At 38.4% G+C, this 26,420-nt stretch overlaps 2 protein-coding genes across 4 annotated transcripts in view; both read right to left on the reverse strand.

Annotated features, from left to right (window-relative positions):
• The window catches only part of IPO11 (importin 11), a 102,904-nt gene that overhangs the window by 12,478 nt on the left and 64,006 nt on the right, over positions 1-26,420 (reverse strand). For all 3 annotated transcript variants that reach the window (XM_075411301.1, XM_075411300.1, XM_075411298.1), the window contains 3 exons: positions 23,733-23,828; positions 22,049-22,162; positions 19,116-19,237 (listed from right to left, as the gene is read on the reverse strand). In XM_075411301.1, the coding sequence (XP_075267416.1) occupies positions 19,116-19,237; positions 22,049-22,162; positions 23,733-23,828 (332 nt within the window). The remainder of the gene's footprint in view (positions 1-19,115; positions 19,238-22,048; positions 22,163-23,732; positions 23,829-26,420) is intronic.
• On the reverse strand, positions 5,536-8,626 carry LRRC70 (leucine rich repeat containing 70). The gene is made up of 2 exons (XM_009943706.2): positions 8,545-8,626; positions 5,536-8,035 (listed from the first exon to the last, which is right to left on the reverse strand). The coding sequence occupies exon 2, from the start codon at positions 8,022-8,024 to the stop codon at positions 6,090-6,092; it is 1,935 nt and encodes a 644-aa protein (XP_009942008.2). The 5' UTR covers positions 8,025-8,035; positions 8,545-8,626; the 3' UTR covers positions 5,536-6,089.

Here is a 26,420-nt window from a genome sequence, read left to right on the forward strand (position 1 = left end):
ATCTAATGCCAGAGATGCACTACTGTGGAACTTCGGTGCGTGCACTCTTATCCTGTGAACTACAACAGGGTGAAGACACACTGCAAGTGAAAAGATGTTCATCTCAAAGACTGCAAAAGTTCCAGCTACAAGCAGCAAAGAAAAAGAAATGGACTAACTGGTGATGTTACACTACAACCCTGTCCATGTGACTGTAACTGATGGAAGCATTTTGTTGCTCCCTCTTTGGGATCTCAGGCTTAAGTTTCCCCAAAAGATGATGCTGCTGTCCAGTAGGTAGAAGCAGACATGTTCCTTATCTGTTTAAAGGTAGTGAATACTAAGCTCATGTATTATAGTTTGATCCTTTATGTTTTAAACTAAGACAAACCTATTTCTTAATAGCCTTTAATTTCCTTTTCTTATTTGGAATGAAAAATGCAAAACTGGGTAAGCTGTAGTTCCTTGTACATTAGTTATTGCATTTGAAAAACTACTTGTCAGACATGCAACAAAATTTTACATGTACGACAAACAGACTTTTTAGAGCAATTAATGCTTTGGGAAAAAAACATCAAGTTAGAACACTAAGCATATAAAATATTTCTTTTAAATTTGTTTTGCTAAGATTATGATTCAACTCACAATAATTTTGTTGCCAAAGGATTATTTTTGTTCCCTTTTTTGTTCAGCTGCTGTCAAAAGCTATGATCTGAAATGTATTTTGTGTAATGAACCTTGAAACTCCTACATTCCACAAGATTAAGACTGACACAATTTCCATTCAGTTTGGCTTATTCTTATTATAATTGTCAATTATATACTTTAAAAGAGACTTTCTCCCTTGCCCAAAAGCTTCCCCAGCTCATTCAGAACAGCAAAGTATTATATGTTGTGAGACTGAATCTCTGTGGGGTTCTGCAGACAGCAAGCAGCCTACCGACCACACAGCCCTGCTGAGACAGTGGGTGCTGCCTGCTCAGCAGCCTGCAGAATGAGCCCTCGGAGACAGAGCAGGTTTCTTCACTCAAGCCAGAAGTTCCTACCTAGCACACCTCCCATTAAAGCTCTTTCACATCATACTTGTTTTGAAACACATCTCTAGGAAAATAACATTAACGTGGTTAATATTTTCCAACATGACAAAGGAAACAGCTGTCCTCAGATTCATGTCAATAGAGGACAAGGGGCATTCAACCAAGAACAAATGCAAACACTTTGCACCCTGGAGAAGTAAACTATGCCCTGTACATACAAACTATTCAGTTGATAATACAGGTTGCTATGCATTAGCTTGTAGTTATATTTCTTGCTTTTAAGCTGCACGAAGAACCCCTAACCGCCACATAAATTTTATATTGTGAGGGAAGAGAAAAGCGTTTGACCTAATGAAGGAATAGCCCTTTCTTCAGCTGCAAGGCTAATTATGCTGAATCTATTCAGAGTGATTACTTTAATTAACTAATATGTAAATAAACACTGTAGGCATAGTGCTCATTAACTTTATGGATTTTTTCCAAGCTTGCAGATTGACAGGAGGAGCACACAGGGAGGCTCATCTCAGTAACTTGTGCTCCCAAGGATCTGTGATATTTCCAGACCAAAAATCAGGATAGCGGTTGAAGAACCAAAATACTGTTCTTGATAGTTAGCTCCACTGCACATACAGAAATCATTAATTTATTTACTTGGAAAGGATATTATTTCTTTATGGCATAAATGAGGAATGGTATTTTACTTCTTTCTTCAGTGAAAGAAAATTCTTTGGTGTTTTTCTTTTTTTTGAGGAAAACAAAGCTAAAGGATGTAGAAGATCTTTCAAAATGGGGTAACTGTTGCCTGTAGCTTTCAGTAAAGATAATACCTTCTCTTTTCTCCCTTTTCTTTCTTTTCCCTTTAAATGGGACATTAAGTTTCTTCTAACAAAGACTCACTGAAATGTTTACCAAGTATGGAATCATTATACAATGTGACTATTTTTAGAATATAAGACTGGTGCTGGTGAAAAATAGACAGCATTGGGTCGTCATGCTTCCAAAAAAATAAACCGCAGTTAAAGTTCAGCAGCAATATAAAATGCACCAGGCTTTGTTTTCATAGAAGAGAGCCATGCAAACCAACATAATACCTTTTTAAAGTGAGTATAATGCTTGTTTCAAGAAATACATTAGGAAGTCATGAGTGGAATCAGAAGAGACAGGGAAACAGTACTTAGATTACTTTCAAAATGGAACAGTTATTACTGTCCATACTAAATCTTAACTCAGGAGGATGGCACCATGTAAGCAGCTTCCTCACTTAACTGCACATAATCCAGATCATCAATGGAACAAACAACAGCATCGAGTTGTGACTGGTTTTATAACTACCCAGTTTCCCTAAGCTGTTGGAACAAAACCTCATTTGGTATGCAGCAAAAATTATCAAAAGACAAGCCCAGAATTAGAGTATTGTAACTTCTATAAACTTGTTAGAATTTAAAACACTCCAGAACCCATTTTCAAAGATGCAATTAACACATATTAGCATAATTTTTTATTACAGAAAGGATCATTTATGCTGTCTGTAATAAAAATTCACTTTGCCTATAACGAAAACAAAATGGAGCAAACATTTAGGGCAGTTTGCACATGACCAACCTCAAACCTTTTATTTAAAAGTTTGCATAATTTGTCAGACAAAAGAATAAAAGCTTTGCAAAGGAAAAAAACAGACCAAATACCTGTTCTGAAAAAGTAATATTCAACTTTTTCTTATTCTGTCTATCATTCCTAATACACTCTGCTTTCTAATCAACATTTTATTATTCTGAGGATTTATGCAAAAATTCAGAATTTGGATTTCAATTACATAGATAACGACTGTAAATAAAGCTCTACCATCAGCTTAGTAAAATATATATCATGATAAATTTTTAGGAGCACTTGAATAAAATGGTCCCCATGTCTGCTATGCATATTCCTCAGTCTATCAGAAAGGGAGGAAAATCTCTGCATGGTAAAACATACTTTTTTAGAGATAAAAACGGAGAGAAGAAAATCTTTTCTGCTTTTCTATGTTCACCAGAACAAAGCAGCTAACACCAAAAAAGATAAAAGCTTACCAGTGTACAGTACATTTGAGAAAGATTAATTATTCCTTTATTCTTATCTCATTAGCCAAGGAAAATGGTGGAGTGGACAAATGAAGACTACTTTGCACATACTGTGAGCAATGCAGATGATTATTCCACACCCCACACCCCGGCCCCCTATCTTAGGAGCCGCACAGTGCTTAGGAGCTCCTAAAACAGTAATGTGGCAGATAAGACAACATTCCCAGGGGAGTCCCACAGCTGACCATAAATGTGATGACCATAAAGCGCCATTTTGCTTCATGAGGGCAGACTCAATTAAGTCTTCTAATGTATTCTCTAATGATTTTAATAGTTAGACATATGAACCACACGTGTACATGAAAAGATCTGCTTCCTAGTGTGAACATTTAAATACAAAAGCTACTAACGGCAGAAGACAGGCATTTCCCCCACAACTGCATAATGAATCTCTCTATTCCTTGTTAGTCCAGTACAAACTGTTGGCCAGCAGGGTATCAGAGGATGACTCCACTCCAAAGCATAGCTTCCAATTGCTCCAACCCTTTGCCTGAACAAACTGCTCTGACAGCATCAGTCTCCTTTCATGCTCCATCAGTACCGATGGTGAGACTCACACCTGGCAAACTACTCCTACAGCATCTTGCCAGTGGAAAGGATGCACCTTCAGAGGGTACCTCTCATGCTCTTTTGTAGAGAACCACTGTGGAAATCAGAGTCTAAAGAAACAGGGGTGTTCCCTGTCAGATTTTGTCGAGAACTTGGTTTGTTCAGTCTCAACCTTTGCCCGCTCCAAAAACTCCTCTTTAACAAAATCACAGCAGCGTTTCTAGCAATGAAAACTTAACTAGCTTCCACTAAACTTTAAGTCCATTATTTCTGAAGACATCCACATAAGATAGAAAATTTAGAAATATATCACCTAAAACTGCAGAACCTACTACTGTGCAATCACTGATTGTGCAGCTGTTATTAAATGAAAACACATTTAACATCACGAGTAATTATGTAGGAAAGGCAGAAAGTAACAAATATGGGTTAAAGAGGAAAAGATCATAACGGATTAGCCACCTTAAAAAAAAAATAAGCATGAATCAGTGTTTTCTTTCCTTATAAACATTTGCCCGTTACATTTGACATCTGATCTATAAGTAGAAAATTATTTAAAAAAGTTTCTACTCAAGCAATCCAAAATAGTTTTAAGCTTCTGCTCAAGTAGCTGAATTAAGTGCTCCATAAAATAAAAGTACTTGATCTATGATACAGCAAATTACAGTAAAATGTAGTATTACGATACAGTAAATTGATATTTCGTTACATTCAATAGAGACATGTAACGAGCAACAACAGAGGCACACTTGCACATTCACACCCACACAGGGCAGTCAAGGTCTATGAATGTACTGGTAGCAGATCATGCGTGCCATTCGTGGAAGTGAACTGGAGATGGACAAGCAGGGAGCCGCACAACACAGCCAGGCACACCGGTTACGCCAGCAAAGAGCAGGCAAGAGAGCTAGAACAGGAACCCTGAGGGCAGTTCTGGTTCCTCTGCAGAATGCCCCGGTCTCCAGGCTGGGTCCTGGGACAGCCAGAAACTCCTACACAACTTAAATCCTCCCCACCCCCCAGAGGAGAGACTATCAAAACATTGTTCTCCACTTTTTCTTGAGCAAAATGATCTAACTATAACTTGTGTTGCTTATAAACCAAGGGGTTGAAATCTCTAGGCCACACACCTGTAGAAGACAAACAGTACCTACAAAAGTAAGTCCTACTTAGCTAGCTGAAGATTTTACAAGACTAGACTATTTGGAACATATTTTTATGACTTCTTCCTGAATAAAGTTTGAATTACTGGAGTAACAACGAGGCAGAAAAAAAACCTCCACAGAAATTCAGGTCGAAAATAAAGCTACAACACTCTCGACATAACCTGACAACAATGTAAACAGAACATCATTATTCGAAATAGAACTAAAATGTTAAACCAAATGCAAACCATATAGTAAAATCATATCCACCTTTTGAAGATCAAGCCTAAAATTAGGTCTTCACTAAGACAATGTATTTTGACCTGACATTTCCAAATATACACCGCAAATATGTAAATATCTTCAGCAATTAATCTAGAATTACGTATTCAAAATGTAGTACATTTCTTCAGTTCATACCTCTTATCTAGCCAAGAACTCCCTCAAACTATTGCTATGCAGATGACAATATATCTTTTATTGACAATAATTAACCAGCTCTATTACCTTAGACATAACAAATCCGGTGAATTTTTCAAACCAATAGAAAATTATTTTCCCTATTAACTCCAGTTTTAGGTATTATCATAAAATGATACAGATACACACTAACAAAAAAATCACTTTAATATATTCATTATACAGATTGAATACACAACTTTATATATTAAAATATGTCATAGGTATGAATAAAATTTGTACAATTTTAAATTTTTCTTTTCCTCAAGGAGTTTGAATGTGCTAGATCTAAATATGCTTACTTTTTTCTCCACTGTGATGATTAATATAGGCAGAGTAGAAACTGCATTACAATAAATAAATGAAAGATTGCTTTTTTCTTATTCCCTCAGATTTCTTGGCTTCATAATCCTGCTAAAAACTGATGTTTTGCTTGCTTCGAACTTCAAATTAGATATGGAATTTCTATAGAAACTTATACCATTAAATATTGCAAAATAAAAACAAATATATGTGTACTTTATACTGCACGTATACTTGAGTTATAGGTGAAAGATTCCTACAACAGGGACAAAGGATAATATACCTATCCATGTCAGATTTAAATGACATCTAATATAAAAATCAATAAACTTCAAAACAATCAGGAAGCAAATGATAATCCAGAACCCAAATTATACCATTTTCCACCATCCTATCAACTAGTTTATTCTGATCAGTGAAGGTATTTTAAGAAAACTGAGTTCTTGATTTCTTGACATTTCAGATCACCATAAAGTTAACATCAAATCAAACGAGATAAATTACAATGATGAATGTTCGAACAAAATGACCTGTGCCTGACTTTCAGATGCTGTTCGCTTCAGCAGCCTAATTTGGTCCAACTCCGAATGTCCCATTGAATTCCGAGTTAGAGACTGCACTGGGTCAGTTATGTTGTATCTGCCAGGCTGATAAAAACCATAATACTCTATTCTTTTTTCCCCCAAGTTTTCCAGCGCCTTTAGTTTCTGCCTAAACTGGATAATTTTACAGGTTAAGAACAGGATCACAGCACAAGCCAGAATAAAAAAGGCTAGTAAAATGTCAAAAGCCTGATTCAGCTTTTCAACCTGTTGTGCACAAAGCAGGGATGTTTTTAGTGATACAGGAGCAGCATCTGTTGGAAATAAACCCTTTTCTTCTGTGGTTCTGTTAACAGGCATAATCTGCGCAGGTACTTGCACCGGTAATGTTGAAAATACTGTAGCTGCCCGTGATGGAATTTCAGCAGCATTTTCTTCATAGGGCACCGGGTTAGCAGAGGTAGCTGTAGTTCCTTCCCAGAAAGCAACGTATTCCGTTTCTGCATTGACAAACTCCCCGAACTGTTCAAAGGGGCTGTGCCTGCTTCCCTTGTGCCACGCCATCAGCAAAGTGGTAGCGCTGTGATGGGCACCTGCGGATCCCAGGTTCCTGGCTGCTTCTGGGCTGGTGGTGGGGCTACTGCAGTTTGCAAACTGCGGCCACTTAATGTAATGCAAAGGTCTGCCACGCATACTCAGGGGATTCCAACAATGAATTTTTACAGAAATAGGAGACGATGTAAGCCAATTTAGTAAACCAAGCATTTTGCAGCTGCAGTTCCAAGGATTATAATTTACCTCTAGATGAGTTAAAGACACTAAGGGCTTGAGCACTTCAGGTTGTAACTCTGTAATATTATTAAATGCTAAACTGAGTATTTTAAGTGACCTTCCCATTTTTTCAAAGGTACCATCACCAATACTGGTTATTTTATTTCTGTCTAGCTGCAAATACATTAAATTGTTCAATAAAGTAAAAGTGCTGGAATTTACATTTTCTAGATCATTATAGCTTAAGATTAACTGGCTAAGGTTGCTTAGTCCAAAAAATCCATTTACAGCAATACATTTTAGCTTTATATTTTTTAAAGACAGATATCTAAGCTTGTCAAGTCCTTTAAATGCAAAAGGATGTATTGATCCAATGGGATTGTGAGACAAAGAAAGTCGTTCAAGATTTTTGAGCCTTCGGATAGCATTCGATGGCACGAGTGTTAAGTTGTTACTTTCAAGGAACAAATATGCAAGGTTTTCAAGATGATGAAATGCTGACTCTGATATCCGTGAAATCTTATTATTGGCTAGGTTAAGTGTTTGGAGACTTATCATTCCAAAGAAAGTCCCACTTCCAAGGACACTGAGACGATTTCTTTGAAGTGTTAAATATCTAATAGAAAGGAGATCACTAAATAATCCTCTGGGAACAAATGCTATTTGATTATTCTGAAGGTATAAACAATGAAGATTGGAAAGGCCTTCAAAGATTCCTGGATCCAGGCGTTTAATATTATTGTTATTCAGATGCAGGTAGCACAGCTTGGGGAGTTCCACAAAAGCTTTCGGGTGTACATATGAAATACGGGAGTTATCCATGTAGAGTGCAGCAAGTTTCTGAAGGCCTCTTAGTTCATGCGGAGCAACACGCGATATATTATTCCCACTGAGGTACACAAGAATTGTCGATTTTGGAAAGTTCTGCGGGATGCTCAAAAGCCCTAAATTCCGACAGCTAACTTGTCTCCCTGTGCAGAGCTGGCAAACAGCTGGACAGCCAAGAGCCTCCTTCAGGAGCAGCAACAGAAGAAAACAATTAAGGACACACAGGAATGCCCCCAGGCAGGGTGGAGAACTTTGCAGACCACACATATCCCTGTCTTTGTCCTTCTCACTCATCTCTGACTTCGCTAGTAGAGATAAAAAGAAGTTTATAAATATTATTAATTCAAAAGTTTAAAGATTCTACGTTTACAGTCTTTAAAATATAAACATTGCTTTCAGGATTGGTATTTGATGCCAAATAAGCAGCTTAAAAATTAAACTTACTAAGCATAAGTTTGAACTACACTGAAAAAATTCTCGAAGTCTATGAATAATGAAACAAATGTACCACAAACCTAGCCAGAAAACATTTAATTGGTTGCAGCATAAAAGAAACTAAGCTGCCATAATAACAGCAGTAAATTAAAAATACTGCTTATTAGCAGTAAATTAAAAATACTGCTTATTAGCAGTAAATTAAAAATACTGCTATTAGCTACTTTTTATAGTTAAGAATGTCTAGGAAATGTTTCAATAGCATTCAAGTAGAAATGTCAACTGGAAACAAGTTTCCTTTCAGTGGCGGCTCATCTATAATTTGAATTTTACTTTTATAGAGCTGAGTTACATTCAAAATGAAAGAAAAAATTCTTACCCCAAATCTGAAGTTCATTATTGCTGTTATTTTGCCATTTTGCAGTTCATTGGACTAAGCTGACCGACTATATTAATCTGTGAAGCCTTTGTACAGGCAGTATTGCTGCATACTAGAGAATTCACATTTTGCCCCAGGATCTGCAACTATTCGCTCAGGAACTAAGAAAGAAGTGGTTAAAGTCAGGTTGCCATGGATACAGGAAACCCTGGGACAGGAAGCCATTTTATCTGTGCTTCAGAAGTATTGTTGGAAAGGAAATCTCAATGATTTGTTTCTAGAAAACCAAGAACTGTCTTAGTTTGTAACTCTTGCTGGTTTGATTTTTTTGAACTCCTGTTTTGAACTAGGAGAGCTCAGAAGAGTTTTACCCAAGTTAGGTATAACTTTTAGAAGAAAGCATACCCATTTGTAACAGTTCTATTGCATTATCTGTAAATCCTTTATCTTTCAGCCGGAATCTGAAATGTTTTATTAAATCAATAGCAACAGTTACATTGTTATATCTCTATCTGCAGAATAAAACTGCTGCCAATACACACACATGCTCCAGCAGCCCAGGAGAGACAGACAAGACGGAGGTCTGCAAGGCAGAGCCCTGTTGCCTCCTGCACTCTGGCAAGGCACTCCCAGGGTAGCCCAGGAAATCTCTGAGACGAGAACCACATGACGTGGTACTAAACTGCTATGTATTTGTTGTATGTCAGACTTGATCTGGGCACTTCATTAAGTCTCACTTCAGGCAACTTCTTTTAAAGCTAATTTATCCACAGAGGACTATGTACATTCTAACAGCCACACCTTTGGTCCACGGCTTTGGTTTCCTGCAGCCTCCCTTGTGCAGATAAACACTTAGCGCAAACATGCATGCTATAAATATCCCCCTTGCTTAAGTACCGGAGGTTACATCCTGAGTTTATCCATCACAGGGACTCAATACCTGCAAAGCCCAGTCACATCGTCAAAGGGGAAAAGGGGAAACAACAAAATGAGATGGTAAATTAGAGATTAAGCCTACAAATAACAATGTAACTATAAAAATCATGACTTATACTGTAACAGGGCTACAAGGATGGTGAGGGGACTGGAGCATCTCCACTACGAGGAGAGGTTGAGGGAACTGGGCTTGTTCAGCCTGAAGAAGTGAAGGCTGCGAGGGGACCTTATAAATGCCTACAAATATCTGAAGGGTGGGTGTCAGGAGGATGGGGCCAAGCTCTTTTCAGTGGTGCCCAGTGACAGGACAAGGGGTAATGGGCACAAACTGAGGCACAGGAAGTTCCGTCTGAACATGAGGAGGAACTTCTTCTCTCTGAGGGTGACGGAGCACTGGAACAGGCTGCCCAGGGAGGTGGTGGAGTCTCCTTCTCTGGAGATATTCAAGACCCGCCTGGACAAGGTCCTGTGCAGCCTGCTGTAGGTGACCCTGCTTTGGCGGGGGGGTTGGACTAGATGACCCACAGAGGTCCCTTCCAACCCCTACTATTCTGTGATTCTGTGATTCTGTGAACAAGACCTTCCGCTCAGCCAAACGAAGATGACAAAGGTCATACAGTAGCCACAGCCAAGGAAGACACACAACAGCAGAAGAACCAAGTCACTTCGGTGACAATGATCTCACGCAGGAAGCATGAGTTTACGTAAGGGGTGAAATACCACCCAAATATCTCTGTCTATAATAATCCAAGCTGAAATGCATGAAGCCTATGAGCACAGGCAGCAGAATAGATAAGGACATGCTTGTGAAGAGACTTTCTTCCAAATTCTGCCAAAATAAATTTACATTTCTGAAGTTTTTAAAAAAATGGTTTTGCACATACATAAAAGGCTTTTTATGTTTGAAATCTGTAACACATTCAATATTAAGAGGAATACTCCCCCAGTTTCTCAACTTGAGCTAGGCAAAATTACCTAGAGCTGGGATGGAGGGGAATGTTGGTTTTCTTAAAAAAAAACAACTACAATTAACAACCTTCAATTCCACCAGAGTCAGTATCTCTTACAATGTCTAGTTTAGAGTAAGAAATCAGTAGGACCAGTAAAAATGGTCCATGGGACACTTTAGACAAAGCCTTATCAGTTACAGATTTCTTCCAAGATGTGCTACGTGAAACAACCCCACAGGGGCAAAAGACGCAAGTCCCAGTCTTAAAAAAAAAAAAAAAGAAAAGTTTTAGAAGACAAATATCAATAGCATTTCCTTTTTGCAAAATGCCAGAATTAACATATTTAGAAATACTGATGGAACTGCTGAAGCTCTGTGGGATATCAGATAGCACGGAAATTTAGAGAAACCAACAGAGTAGTGGCCAGATAAATGAAAGCTGGTGCCCAGTAAGTCGCTGAATATCTCTGTGGTCTTGTACTAAAGGTACCTTATAAATATTTACGAAAACCTTGCTCAAACCCTAGCTGCCACTGTGGTTCTGAGCATGTCACTGACCCTTCTGATTCTCAGATCCCATGTACAAAATCAGGAAGAAAAATCTTAATCCAGGACTTGGCTCCTTCCAACTTGCTCTAGGCAATCTGGAGAAAGTCCTGTCTTGCATTTGGTAAATATGGCACCTGGAGGCCTGCAGATCCAATTGGATTGTAATTTCCAGGTAATGCTTCACTAACAGTACACACTGTTAGAGTATCTGAAAGCCGTATCTGTTAAGAACGAAAGGCAAAATAACACAGCATGTAACTGATACCATTTTGGGGAACACCATAAAAAAGACTCGGATACATATGTAGCTTGGATCAGCATTTCTCAGACTGGCTTGTAGTTAAACAATAAAATTCATCACTAGTTGAAAGATGGAGGGAAAACACTTAAACAGGAAATCCCCAAACATTTCCTTCAAACAACCTTAGGCAGCTCCAACAGTGGTCTATTTTATTCACCGCAAATTTTGTTCTCCAGTGATAGAAATATGAGGTTTATATCTGAATACAGCTTCACATAGCAACAAAGAAAATTATTTTTCAATCCTGAAGTGAATTTTATCTTAATACGGTAACATTGATAAAGTCACTAATCTCATTGCTTTTTAACATATTAAAATCTAGCTCATAAATGAATTCTCCTCAATACAAGCACGAAGTCTGAGCAGCAGCAATTTGTCAAATTATTCCTAAAATGACAGGTCATAATAATTGAAAGAACACTCAAGCACTGCATCCGGTGGAGCCTTTCCAAGCCACCTGTATTTTCTTCCTGATCCATGTTAGACTAAAGCCAATATAATTCAGGTTATGAATTTTAGCTAGCATAAAACAATCATCCAACTCCAATTTATGTATAGCAGAAAAACTTGCAACAAGTTCAAAACCAGGTTCTAAAGTTACCCATCTTTAAAATGTATTAAAGCCAATTTTTGAAGAAGGATTTCATTCTCATAATCACTACAAAATTACGTTACAGTTCACAAAACAGAAGAAACCCAATTTTTAGCACTGCAATTATTCTTTCGAGCTTATAAGAGTGAAACTATCTGTCGCCTTCCCACTATGTATTTAGCAAGTGCCTCCCTCTTGCAGGTCTTCCTTCACTCTGCTTTTATTCTCCACAGGTGGGCTATGATACAACTTTCTTGTTTTGTTTTCAACGACCTACCACCTTCTGCCCACATCATTCTTCATGTATGACCACAAGTCAAAGTAATTCAGCTACTAATCTCCTGCTTTGGTAGCATACGCATCAACATTTCATCTGATTTTACCTACCTACATCCAGTAACACCTGCTGTGGACACTTTATTAACGTTAAATTACCAGACCTCAAAATCCTTTTTTGTTTTTCTCATTATCATCCAGATTATCTCAAAACTTCTGATCATCTCAAATATTACAGATTCCTCCTAGAATTTCCTATTTCTGCCGCTTCATTTACTGAACATTTCTCCGTTCCACAGAATGCTATTCCACTCTCACAATAGCAACAGTGATAGTTACGAAGGGGAGACACGGGCACAGAAATTGTAATACGAAATTAATAACCCAGCAAAACCGGTCCTGTTTAATAAACCCACAGTACTAAACATTTGTTATGTAAATATGCATCACAAAATCTACTTCAAAATGAAGAAGCTGACTTTGTAACCTGTTTTCCTTTTTAACCTTGGCATTTATTCGTTTTGATTAAATTATGAAGCAGGTTTTGCAACATGCTAAGAAACAGTAAAAAGTGAAAACTATATAATTGTTTTTCCCTTTGAGGAAGAAAATAAGTTTTCCTTCTATAAATCTTATTTGGCTTTAGAGTCTAGTAAAATAATATGACAGAAAGCTCTTCTGAAACTAAGAGCTCATTTTGAGAAACTGTCAAATTTCTCATCCAGTAGTAAATAATTATTGCATCAATGAACTGCACCTGTCATGCAAACAGACATAAAGTTCTCTGTGGAATGAGTAGTAAGTCCATGAACAAAACGGTAACACAAAAAAGAGTGGCTATCAATGAAATTCACAGATGTGATATATTGAGAATAACTCTATTTACAGATTTAGCCTTTACTATTCACTGCAATATTTAGTAAAATCTGTTCAAACTATAAAAGGAATAAGAAATGCACTCAATATGATTGCAATTCAAACCAAAAGGTTTAAAGAACTCAAAGCAAAGTAATTTCCCAAATTTCAGCCAGAATAACTCATTCACCTTCTAGAACTGGATTCTAACTGAAATCCAATTGTACAGTTTTCAGCAGCACACTGCCTGCTAGTTTAGGAGACAAAAGGGGCATGCACCGGGCATCAGCAACTCATAGCTTCAAAAATTTTACAAAAAAGAGAAAACAAACAACTAGTGTATTTCTTGAAAACTGCTGCAGAAAATATCCACACAGAAAACACAAAAGCTACTTCTTCCCTAAAAGTTCAAACGTTCCTTACACCAGTCATCTCCTTAATATCAAAACCTGATGTTTTATTTTAAATGTTTACTTTCTCATTAAATTGTTTGAATATGAAATGTTAACTTTTAAGACAATACTTATTTGCAGAAGTTCTTGTAGTGACATGGGTTATGTTGTTAACCACCTTCGGTATCTTAGTGTAACAGTCTGGCGCTATTAAGAAAAGTCACCAAAAACATCAGCTACCCTCAGGCAGTCTCAAATTTCACAGAGTATAGGGCAGAGAGGTAAGTAGGTGCACCAGAACAGCTCAGAACAAACTCAGGTGGAAAACCAGCTACAAAGCTGTAATAATTTTTTTTAAAAGCTCGTTACAATCTTGTGATTGTTTACACATTTTTAATAATATGCTATAATATAGTCAATGTTTATTCAGTAACTAATTTTCAAACGTGTAAACCGCACATTACAAAGGACAAAGATAAAAAGTTTGGCAAAAGCTATTTAGTCCATTACCATCTTTTAGTGTCTTTTATACAATGAAAATGTTCAGTTTTAGGGTAGATTATATTTAGGAGAGTTTTAGGAAAGACTTCTGAAACTCTTTGTATAGGCCACAGACAAAAGCAAGGTATCAGCAGCAACCAGTCCCTTATGACTGCAGGTTGCTTTCTGCAGCAGTTCAGCTGCATTTAGTGACTTAATCCCTTTCCATCACTTGGTACATTTTCCCTTGTAAACAAGCCTTATGGGTCTTAGAGGAAACGGTAATTTGTTCCTGACGAGTCCCTATTAACAATTGGTAGGTGTAGGAAAAAAACTAATAGAGATTGTAAACGACGAAAATTTAAAGAGTGCATCCTCTTTGCCAGTGCCACGGTGTGACACACAATTAAGGATGAAGTGGAACTATACACAGCACTCTGAATGATGCAGACTCTGATACTCAGGCTGACCAAAGCCACATTTTTCACTCATATCATTAAAGCTGCACTGTTACCTGGCAGACAAACTAAACAAAATCAATGCCAAACATGGATGACAACTGCAAAATCATAATTTAAAGAGCTTCTTTTAATACTAATAGTCTATTAGATGTGTGGGTAAGCACATCTTTGACTAGATCAATGAAAAGTAAAGGAGGGGAAGATAGGGAAATGGCTGCAGAGTATCAGCCCTGTAAAGAACAGAGGCTGTACAAGTCATTTACATAACAAATTCGGACTTCATAAATTCAGACATAACTACCTTGAAGGAGAACATGACATTTTATTAGGCATTTTCTTGCCTATTCCTAACATTACATATAGACAACTTCTTGAAAGGAAAACTAAAGTTCCAACAAAGTAACTTTAACAAATGACAGAGAAAAAACTTCCGTAATAACCTAATGAAGATTTATAATTGCATATTGTAAGTACTTATACTCACAGACTGCTAATTATCTAATTGGCAGAACTCATACTAGCTGACACATCAGATTTAATTCACAGTGAGAAAAAGCAGGCGTTCATTTACATAACAATTAGAAGTGAGCAGAGCAACCTGGAGAACATTGTAGGCTCTTAACCTTCTCCTCACAATAGCTTTTCCAGACAAACACAACCCACTCAGAGGGGAAAAATTAACACTCGCATCTGGAAACACTACTCGTCTACCACAAATTAAAAAGGAAAAAGACAAGATCAATAAAAATGCTTTGTATTTCAAGCTCAGTAAATTAGAGTCTACTCTACTTTGGAGTGCTACCAGTCTACACTAGTAGGTTCACCAAGAATGAATACATCCTGAAGCACCAAAACTAGCAGACTGTTTTGGAAAGCACTGACTTTTGACAAACTCCCATTCAGGAACGATAGGCATAGCATTAGTAACACTTACAAGCAAAAGGGGAGCGCTTAGCTTTCAATACAGTGTCAAATGCTACCCAGGAAGCTAAGCTAATCATTGACACAATACCTTCCCAAATTCTGTTTACATTTCCTATTAAGAGACTAAAATATTCCTATTACTCTTAAGCATCTTTCATAATTGTTTGTGTTCTATCAAGACACACAAATAATTGGAGGAATAAAAAAGAAATCTACTTTGCTAAATAAATCATTAAAAGGTTTCAACATCACAAAATAAGGACATTCCAAAATAATGTGATGCTGACATTATACAAAGTGACAAAAGCGCAGCAAGCAAGATGGCTGAGATCACTTCCAGATATATATAGGTATGAGAAGGGGAAAAAGTACAATTTTAGCCACTCTGGTCTAAAGAAAAACAAAGAATGCTGAACATGTGTATCTCACAATGTAGCACGTGAGACAGTGATGGGGACCCACGTCCTCTCCACAGTGGCCTAAAGAAAAGTGAGGCTGCTGCTCCTGACCGTGTTCACTAGGCATTATCTTGGGAACCAAGAGCACCCAACTACATCTACTGTACTGTACTAGAAGAGTACTCTTGAAACTGTAGATTGACAAACAAGCCATTAAGATTGTAGACAAACCAGGTGTGAACTAGACCAGAAAATTATGATATTTGTGAATGTACTCTTCCACGTTGCTGTCACCTATCATGTCTCACATCCTACTTCAGGTACGATTCTCTTCCACTAAACTTCAAGTCCTTTTGTGTTTTTCAAAAATCCCTCACTGTTCCAGTTATTGTGTGTCTATGCATACCTCATGTGCTGAACATGGAGACACCATTACTCCATCAGTGTATCCTACTGCCTAAATCTTGTTACTGGACCCTACTGTTACATACATCAGTTTAAAGACAAAGGTCTTTGTTTTATGAAGTACAAAGAGCTTTTGATAAATGAATGAAAATGCCTGTGGATAGATATGAGTGGCAAACAGGCAGTAAGAGTACACAATGTGAAAGATAATACGGATGTGTGTATCGGTCAGACATTTAAAATGCTAACATTGAATGGCCAGGCTCATATAGCAAATGCAGATAATTAGGTATTATTTAATTTATGCAAAAACCCCAAGCGATACCAGGAAATTACTGCTAAGTGAAAAGGTGCTGCAACACGCTAATCAGGAAAGAAGCAGTTACTGTTCTTTTTTTAATATGACTTCTAAAGACTAACACAATGCGCAGCTGCATTAGGAAGATAAACAGGATGCTGGCTTGAAGGACTATATGCATACATCATAAAAGGCAGTGGTACTGTTGGTACTAAAGACATGTCACTGCATGTATCTCTGGATGATATTGCCTAGACAAGAAAGCTGTAATTTAGCTAATAAACTGTCACTTTGTATCCTGCTTAGTCCAATTAATTGGCCCCAAAACTACTGTGAACTACAACTGCTTTGCAGCATTCCCACCTTATCTGCTCTAAAATCCTTCAGTTGTGACGCTGTCAAAGGTGCTACATTTGAAATAGGAAATTATTTTTTCCATACTGGCTTTCTGCCATCTGGTTTTAAATGAATGATGGAAGCATTAGCTTCCCCTAAAAAGCAGAAAGTCCTAAGTCTACACAAATATCATCATAAACATGACCACTAACTAAAATAGTACCTAAAAGCAACAAAGTAATACTATAGAGTGGAGAGGGAGAATAAAAACAGCCACTCCTTAATATTTTCCCCAACATTTTATCCAAAAGCTACTCGGAGGTAAGAATGAAAATACATGTTATCTTCATTTTTTCCTCAGTACTTTTGTCTGTTCCCTCCCTTTCCTCTTCAAAATAACCTGATGGTCTTGGGACAGCTCCAGCTATAGACTAAGAGGAAGCAACTGGCAAAAAGAGCAAAATCCTTAGGAAGTGCTAGACATGGTACAGATGCTTGTTTTCCCTATAGCAGAATCTTAAAAAAATCTGAGCTTGCTACTGGCACCACCCTGACCATCATACAGGAGCCAGCTGAGGGTAGAAACATACCCTCAGCTTGGCCTTCCCAAGCAAGCCTGCCTCATGGCCATCCTCAGGAGACAAAATTCTGTTCTGTTTCTGCAGCTGAGAAATCTTAAACTCGCTTTGGATGTCCGAAGTAATATCTGTTCAGGAACCTGGTTAGTGATGTACTCCAACACGAAAAATTACTTAAGCTTTTCCTGAAAACATTGTTTATACAAATCAAAATATTTTGTTTAAATACTGTATTATATTCAAAACATTTTTGCTTAAACTTTGCAAATGGACTTGCACAAGAAGCCTGCTTTCAAAAAATTTAACACAAGTTTCAGATGTGAGATGTAGCATGCATATGAAATATACTCCCTATGAAATGGCAAAATCACAGTGATTCACATTGTTTGGTAGTAGAAGGAACAATCATTTGACAGAAGAATCATTTTCACACATTCTATCTGAAGGTATGTTTGGCCCTGGCACCCTACCAGTTGTATAATAAAATTTTCATAGCTTTGACATAAATACGTCCACTAAAGAGAGGCTTTCTATTTGAGAAGTAGCTTTCTTAAATGATTTCAGTATCTGAAAAATAAAGTTGTCATCTGCAGAAGGTTTTATTATGTTAAGGACTGCCAGAAATAATTGGCTCTTACAGCAGGAAATTTGGAGCAGCTCAAGGTAGTTCAAAATAACATGGTTATCTAAAGCAATTTTTTTTTTCCTTCCTCTCTTTAAAAGAAACTTCAGAGGAAGACAGACATGTAGTTCAGCACCTCAAATTTGAGATAACACCTTTTTATGAAGATTTTGAACATACTGGTAAGAAATATAACATTGTTACATTTACTGAGAAAAAAAAAAAAAAGAACACTTTCTCATAAAGCAGTTGCTTGGTTCACCTTTGGCTAGATGTTTGTCCTGATGATCTGGGACAAAAAAGGAAAGCTTCTGTGCACATCAAAAACGAAGCCTCTTTAAGTTTTACTTATAAGAGTTCCCTGATTTTTCAGGTGGTGTCCACATATTCTACAGCTTCACAGACACTAATACAGGTTTAAGATTTGTAAGCAACTTCTAAATTCCCATTAAACAATGCTTCAGACATTTCAGGAAATCCGGCAGACTAAATGTAAACTCCTGCTGTTTTGTCTTCCTGACTTTCAAACAGACAAGAATAATCTGAAGGTACATATGGACTGAATTCTCACCTCAACATACGTTATACACAAATTTTAGTAGTGACAATTTAGAAGTCAGTGTAACACTAGTCAGCATTTGCATTAGAAACTTTTGGTTTATACTGACATTCAGCAAGGACGATGGCTAGAGAACGGACAATACTAAAAGCTGTTTGCTGTAGAAATCTACAGTGCAAAACCTTTTTCACAGTCTTTCACAGCAACTCTTCCATTTGATGTCATAAAGGGGAAACCAGGATGGAAGTTCAAATCTACCCACAACAGCAAACAAAACCGAACAAACGCTGTTCCCTGGAAGGGACTCCAAAATACTAACAAGCCAACTAAAGCAACTACTTAATCACAGATGAGAGAAGCAGCTAGTTCAACATTAATATGAGAAAGGACAATAAAATATGCAGTGTTGTTCGCTCACTTTTACTAAATGACATTTTCCATGAAATAGAAGAAAGGTTACTACATTGCTATGAAGCCAAATAAAAAGTTAATATAATGTAGTATGAAAATTCTACCTTTTTAAGTTTCTCTTGACAAAAAAAAAAGAGGGAATAAAACTACTTATATTGGAATATTTATCTGCAGAATTGTGAAATACCTTAGAAACCATCTTAATCGCCTTTGAAGCATTCTTATTTAAAGCATTGAACATTTGCTTACCTATTCAACAACGGCAGCAGTGAAAGCAATGCCAAAGCAGAAAGTTTTCTTCTTTCTGGCTGAGTAATGTTATCCATCCGATCAACCCACATTTCAATCATGTTACCAAGAATTTGGTCCAACTGCAATGGAAAAAAGAACTTTCCTTTACGAGTACTTCAGCATATCTAGAAAATAATATATTTAATTTTTCTACCAACTGAATACATTACTCAATCTGGGAAAGACACCATACAGTTATGTACACCTGACAGAAGCAGCAAGCAACCAGTATTTTTAAAATTTTTTATGACAGCGCTTCCAGGCCCTGAACCCCCCTCACCATCAACTGCAACCTAGAAGTTAGAAATGCATTTAATTCATGGGCAGAGCACTGATTGAGAACACTGAAAACTCAGTTTTACCATAACAGTCTAATACATATAAAGCATGTGTACTTACTCTCTGTTTTACGGTCACTGGTGACAAATGAAAAAAAACAAAGACTTGTCTTTACCTGTTTGAAAACTGTATTATACCTAAGGATAAGAAAATTACTAAATTTCACTTAAAGACATTGTACAACATCTATAGCAAAACAACCTCAGTAACTTCATCAGTGAAAGTGGAGCACACTGAACCTCATACTTGTAGAAATTAACCAGAGAATGATTAGACCATTATCCCTGGTGCAAGACCTATCAAGCTGGCACAGCGAAAGAAACTCTCACCCTGCAATACCGTGCAAACTAGAGGGGTTTATATGGCTTACTGTGGGATGCAGCTAGAAGAGAATATAGAGATCGTATAAAACTTCTGGTGAGATGTTTTAAGGTAATTGTGTGAACATGTAAGACTTGTTTCAGGATGTTCATGGGAAGGACCAATGGAGGGGAAAGCACCCCTTTCCAAGGTCCATGGAATGTGGAAAGAGGGGCAGGCCACTTGGGAAGAATACAGGAATGTGGTCAGAGCATGCAGGGATGTGACGAGGAAGGCCAAGGCTCACCTGGAATTGAAGCTGGCAAGGGATGTCAAAAACAACAAGAAGGGCTTCTTCAACTACATCAGCAGCAAAAGGAAGGCTAGGGACAACGTGGGGCCGCTGCTGAATGAGGCGGGTGTCCTGGTGACAGAGGATGCGGAGAAGGCAGAGCTACTGAATGCCTTCTTGGTTTCAGTCTTCAGTGCTAAGACTGGCCCTCGGGAATCCCAGGCCCCAGAGGCAAGAGAAGAAGCCTACAAAGAGGACGACTTTCCCTTGGTCGAGGAGGACTGTGTGAGGGATCGCTTAAGCGATCTGGATGTCCACAAATCCATGGGCCCCGATGGAACGCACCCACGAGTGCTGAGGGAGCTGGCGGATGTCATTGCTGAGCCACTCTCCATCATCTTTGAGAGGTCCTGGAGGACAGGAGAGGTGCCCGAGGACTGGAGAGAGGCCAATGTCACTCCAGTCTTCAAAAAGGGCAAGAAGGAGGACCCAGGAAACTACAGGCCGGTCAGCCTCACCTCCATCCTGGGAAAGGTGATGGAGCAGCTTATCCTGCAGGCCATCATCAAGCAAGTGGAGGAAAAGAAGGTTATCAGGAGTAGTCAGCATGGATTCACCAAGGGGAAATCATGCCTGACCAAACTGATAGCTTTCTACGATGACATGACTGGCTGGGTAGATGAAGGGAGAGCCGTGGATGTTGTCTACCTTGACTTCAGCAAGGCTTTCGACACAGTCTCCCATGATATCCTCCTGGGGAAGCTGAGGAAGTGTGGGCTGGATGAGTGGTCGGTGAACTGGATTGAGAACTGGCTGAATGGCAGAACTCAGAGGGTTGTCATCAGCGGCGCTGAGTCTAGTTGGAGGCTGGTAACAAGTGGTGTCCCTCAGGGGTCAGTACTGGGCACAGCCTTGTTTAACTTCTTCATCAACGACCTGGATGAAGAGTTAGAATGTACCCTCAGCAAGTTTGCTGATGACACCAAACTGGGAGGTGTGGTAGATACACCAGAAGGCTGTGCTGCCATTCAGCGTGACCTGGATAGGCTGGAAAGCTGGGCAGAGAGGAACCTGATGAGGTTCAACAAAGCCAAATGCAGGGTCCTGCACCTGGGGAGGAACAACCTCATGCACCAGTACAGGCTTGGGGTGGACCTGCTGGAGAGCAGCTCTGCGGAGAGGGACCTGGGCATCCTGGTGGACGACAGGTTAACCATGAGCCAGCAGTGTGCCCTGGCTGCCAAGAAAGCTAATGGGATCCTGGGGTGCATCCAGAAGAGTGTGGCCAGCAGGACGAGGGAGGTTCTCCTTCCCCTCTACACTGCCCTAGTGAGGCCTCATCTGGAGTACTCTGTCCAGTTCTGGGCTCCCCACTTCAAGAAAGATGAAGAGCTACTGGAGAGAGTCCAGCGGAGGGCTACAAGGATGATGAGGGGACTGGAACATCTCCCCTATGAGGAGAGGTTGAGGGAACTGGGCTTGTTCAGCCTGAAGAAGAGAAGGCTGCGAGGGGACCTAATATATGCTTACAAATATCTGAAGGGTGGGTGTCAGGAGGATGGGGCCAAGCTCTTTTCAGTGGTGCCCAGTGACAGGACAAGGGGCAATGGGCACAAACTGAGGCACAGGAAGTTCCATCTGAACATGAGGAAGAACTTCTTCCCCCTGAGGGTGACGGAGCACTGGAACAGGCTGCCCAGGGAGGTTGTGGAGTCTCCTTCTCTGGAGATATTCAAGACCCGCCTGGACAAGGTCCTGTGCAGCCTGCTGTAGGTGACCCTGCTTCAGCAGGAGGGTTGGACTAGATGACCCACAGAGGTCCCTTCCAACCCCTACTATTCTGTGATTCTGTGACTGGGAGGAATGAGCAGCGAAAACAGAGGGAAAAGTTCATTCAGGTCAAAAGAATGCAAGACTTCCACATGCAATCCAGCTGAAATACCAAGACAAAAATCCTTACCTCTTGACCCAATTCACACGCCATCTGGCTCAAAAATAATGAAAAAAAGCTTGCATTTTGTAGCAGAACTCTACCCATGATCCCCAAATAAGTAGACATCATCACTGGGTATCTCTGAAACAAAAGTAAACCAAAATAGGCTTAGTTTAATTAAGAGAAAAATACTTAACATTAGAGCAGAAACGCATGGAAAATACTTGCATGCACCCTTTATGTTTATTATTAAATTTGAAATTATAAATTGTCATTTTAAAGCCTCCAAGAACACAACACTCTACGAGCAATCATTACCAAAGTTTCTCAATTCTTACAACAGGAAAACTATGGCAATCTCAAAGTCAGTCTCCTCCAAACAGCCACAATACCTTGCAAGGTGATTTAGTTCAAACTTAAAAACTTGCTTCTTAAGGAATAAACAGTATATTGTACTGTTAAAAAATTACTTTCAAAGTTTATTACGGTTCAAAATTACTGTTTACAGTTTTAGTAACATTAAGAAGTGCTTAGTATTTCTGAAGTTGTTATTACTTATTTCAGTGAGACAAACTATAATATATTTGCCAATAACTAATTTGCAAGTGTCTCAAAGTTAACTGGATACAGTAATAAGCTCACTAGTTTATTATGTTTTGTTATTATTTTTGATTTTAAAAGAAGCTACAGATTTCTTTGTATTAACAGTACAAGAGTAAGTATTTTGTTGAATTACGTACTTGAAAAACAAAATGTCAACATATACCTGAAAACATTGCTCCATGTTCTTCTCTGAACATGGAGCAATGAATTTATTACAGTCTTAAATCAGAAGACATTTTAACAATCCATTTGCCAGTTTTGTGCCTTCTTAAACTGAAAATTGTTCATACAGTTTTTTTAATGTTCTGTACAGCAAAAAGTACATCGCTAAGAAATATTACTTGGCTTCATCCTTGAAATATCTAATTTAACTCAATAATAATGGGAGCCAAATATCGATATCTGAAAGCCTTCGACTCTGAAAAAAGCAAAGGTTTTTATCAAAAAAGTCAAATGCATAGAGAATTCCACCCACTGATTCTGCTGATTAAAGCTGGTTGTATTTTTTTTTCCTCCTGCTAGTATTGCAAGTTTCAACATAGTTAAGGCATATTGGATTTTACTCCTTTTTATCCTACATGGAAATTTGCTGGAGGCAAAGAGAAAGAAAAGGGAGAACTTAAAAGACTCTAAGCAAGCAAAAATTACAGCCTCTTCTATCCCACACAAAGCAACCTTCAGCTCTTCATATTAGATATGACAATTAGAAAAAGAAGTTGAAGTCAATCTTCTCATCCAGTTTGTTTTTCTCCAGTGCAGGTACACTTAAAAAGAAGAAGTGCTTTCAAAAAACCCAATACCTACAAAGGATCTAACTAAACAGAGAGTCATAGCACCTCACCAGTGCTAATAGTGAAGGAACAGCAGAACAAAATTTGTGTTATTTTATTAAAATAAACACTAGATGACAAAGTGACTGATATGTTGCATTAACTCTTGTGTTACTATGTTACTTCTACAGACTTACACTCTACAGCTGTGTAAGATCTAATCAGATGCTCTTCAAACAAGAGAAAATGCAGTATCAATATGCGAAAACTGGGCCAGAACATGGATGGTGCTTTCCTATTCAAAAGGAAAAGCAGAGAATAGTAAGAATAACTCTTACCTCCCCATCCATAATCCCCTTGAATATTGATGGCAGAAGCGGTTGAAACATTTGAGGACCCAAAACAGGGTTTACTTTTAGGACATTTTCCACAACCTTAAGAACAAAAGCAAATTAGACAATTAATAAAATGCATTTTAAAATCTTAACTGAAACTTTAAAACTACATATGCTGGTCTATATATAAAGCCTTGGTAGGATGTTTACCATTAAATAACAGCAAACGCCAGGATTGCTGAAAGTATATTCTAGTGAAGTAGCCTGCAAAACCGACCTGCCTGACAGACCTGATGAAAACTGACACACCAAGTGAAACTGCCCTAGCCAAGCACTTACTTGTCAGGCTCCTCCTGGCCTTGGCAAGGCTGACAAGGTGGGTTAGAAGGACGGACCTTGATAAGGCTCCAGCAAATGCAGCTTGATGAGGTGGGTTGGCAGGGAGGAGTACCAGCAGTTTAAGGCTTATTTCCATACCTTTGTCCTGTCACCTTTTTGAAGAACCATTGATTACGACCGCCATCTCTTTGCAGGTCATGAAGTAACCACGAGTGCTCTCAGACATGCTATTCTTGGTACCCTGCTCTGGTTCCCGGTTTTTACATTCTTTACCTTTTGTTTCCCAGCTCTGTTTCGTTTCCCCCTACGAGCTGTTCCCTCAAGTAATTTTTTTTCCCTGGGTTCTTCAGGCTTTCGTTCACCCAGATATTTGGGCTCTCCCCTTGTACCAAGATGGAGAGGGAAAGAGCCTGTGAGAGTAACGGGCTAATACCTCTCACTCCTATGGGCAGTAAGGCCAGAGACAACACACCTATACACTGATGAGTATAAAGCATATAGAGGTAACAAAGGTGTCTCCTTTAAACACTCTTGTCAGTCTCCACCTCCTTTCAGCTCAGAGGGACTTCCACAGGGAGCTACTTTTCAGTGCTCTTGTCCAGTTTCCCCTAGATGTTTTTCCTTTATGAATCTTGTTCCTACTAGCTTAATTTAATGCCCTCTACTTCTTGCCTCAAGAGGGATGGTAAACAGATGACCCCTTCCATTGCCTCACAGTTTTGTAGACCTTTAACATACTGTTTATGGTGGTGAGCGTAACTTTTCCCCCACCCACCTCTTCCAGGTACTGGCAGTTTTGGCTAACTCCTTTGTTCCTTGTACCCTCTTTTCAAACCTTCTATTGTCTGTCTTAGATATTTAGAAAATCAAGCCACATCAGGTCTCAGCAATCTTGTGATAAATTGTCCTGTCAGTCCAAATTAGTGTCTTTCAATCTTCTCCATTTATTTACTGTTCTAATGTCTATTTTCAATCCAGCCAAAGCTGTCTGTAGGAAAATATTTCAGAGAACACTCCTGGGTGTTTCTGTTTCCAGTATTTATCCAAGGCTTTTTTTGTTTCTTAAGTCAGCATAGCGACTCCTGACAAAACACTGTCCTTTTTGTAAAAACACTTGCACAGATTATAGCTCGGTTATCTGTCCGGAAGCAAACAGGCATACTAGGAAGGTGTTCAAAAGTATAGTGAACAAACCTTGTGGCTAATGCAAGGCCACACTGAGAGCCAAGTGGATAAACGATACTATTTTAGCAGCATCATTCCATTTTAGAGATCTGATTAAAAGCTGCTGCATCAAACATTTGCCCAAATATAGACTCTAAATAATAGTATTGATACTATTATCGAAATAGAGAGGAACTGACATTTTAAATTCCAGAACTAGAGTCCTTAAGCTACTCGCAGCAGAATCTACAAACCGTTAGGACTATCAGCTCTCCTGTTGGTTTCTGTCCTGGGATTCTGCAATAAGTTGTGCAACCTACCACAGAGGTAGGTGGAATCTACATTTTTTCCTCCATTGCATTTATAATGAACTGAATTCAAGTTTTTATAAGAAACACAGAGCTCCCAGAGTTAGCGCAGCCACTGGAAACTTTAGTAATACACTACAGTTACTACTTGACTATCTTTCAGCGCGTACTCCAACTTTATTTCCTGAAATTCTTCAAAAGGCACATGTAAAGTATCAAAAGCTTATGAATTTCATAACATCTCCTTACAACACCATTTAAAGTTTGTGTGAAAATAGTTTTCTTAGTACTTTGAAAAGCCTCTAGCAACTCTGTTTAACAGTTGTTGCCATTTCAATAGCAACTTATGCCAAAAGCAAAGACCGTTTTAACACTATGTCATGGTACAAACACAAGTACACTACACAGAGGAATGTGATAGAGAGCACACACTTCCATGCATACTGGGTGGATATATATATTGAAATATATATTCAATACACATTGGAAAAGTTTGACTCTAGACCTATTAAGTTCTAGCAGTCACACAGAAATGCAGAAAAAAAAAAGGTGACTCTTGATCATTTGGTGCTTATTTAATCATAAAGTGACCTAACCATGTTTTATAATAATACACATATGTATTGAAATGTATGATTATTTTTCTCATTGGCCTTGAATATTGAAAATAAATATTAAAAATAGTATATGTAATATCATTATTATTTGTATTAGCAAAGCGATCAATACTGGTTGATAGGGTACAGACAAAACTCAGATTTCGATGGCTAGGTAGAGCAACTAGATAACTACCATTGCACATTTTGATTAGAAACACTCAGAATGAACCTAGATTATTAACACACAAGTATGACTTGACTTCAGGGTTGAATCATTTCTT

Source organism: Opisthocomus hoazin, chromosome Z (assembly GCF_030867145.1).
Source record: "Opisthocomus hoazin isolate bOpiHoa1 chromosome Z, bOpiHoa1.hap1, whole genome shotgun sequence".
Classification (NCBI taxonomy): domain Eukaryota; kingdom Metazoa; phylum Chordata; class Aves; order Opisthocomiformes; family Opisthocomidae; genus Opisthocomus; species Opisthocomus hoazin.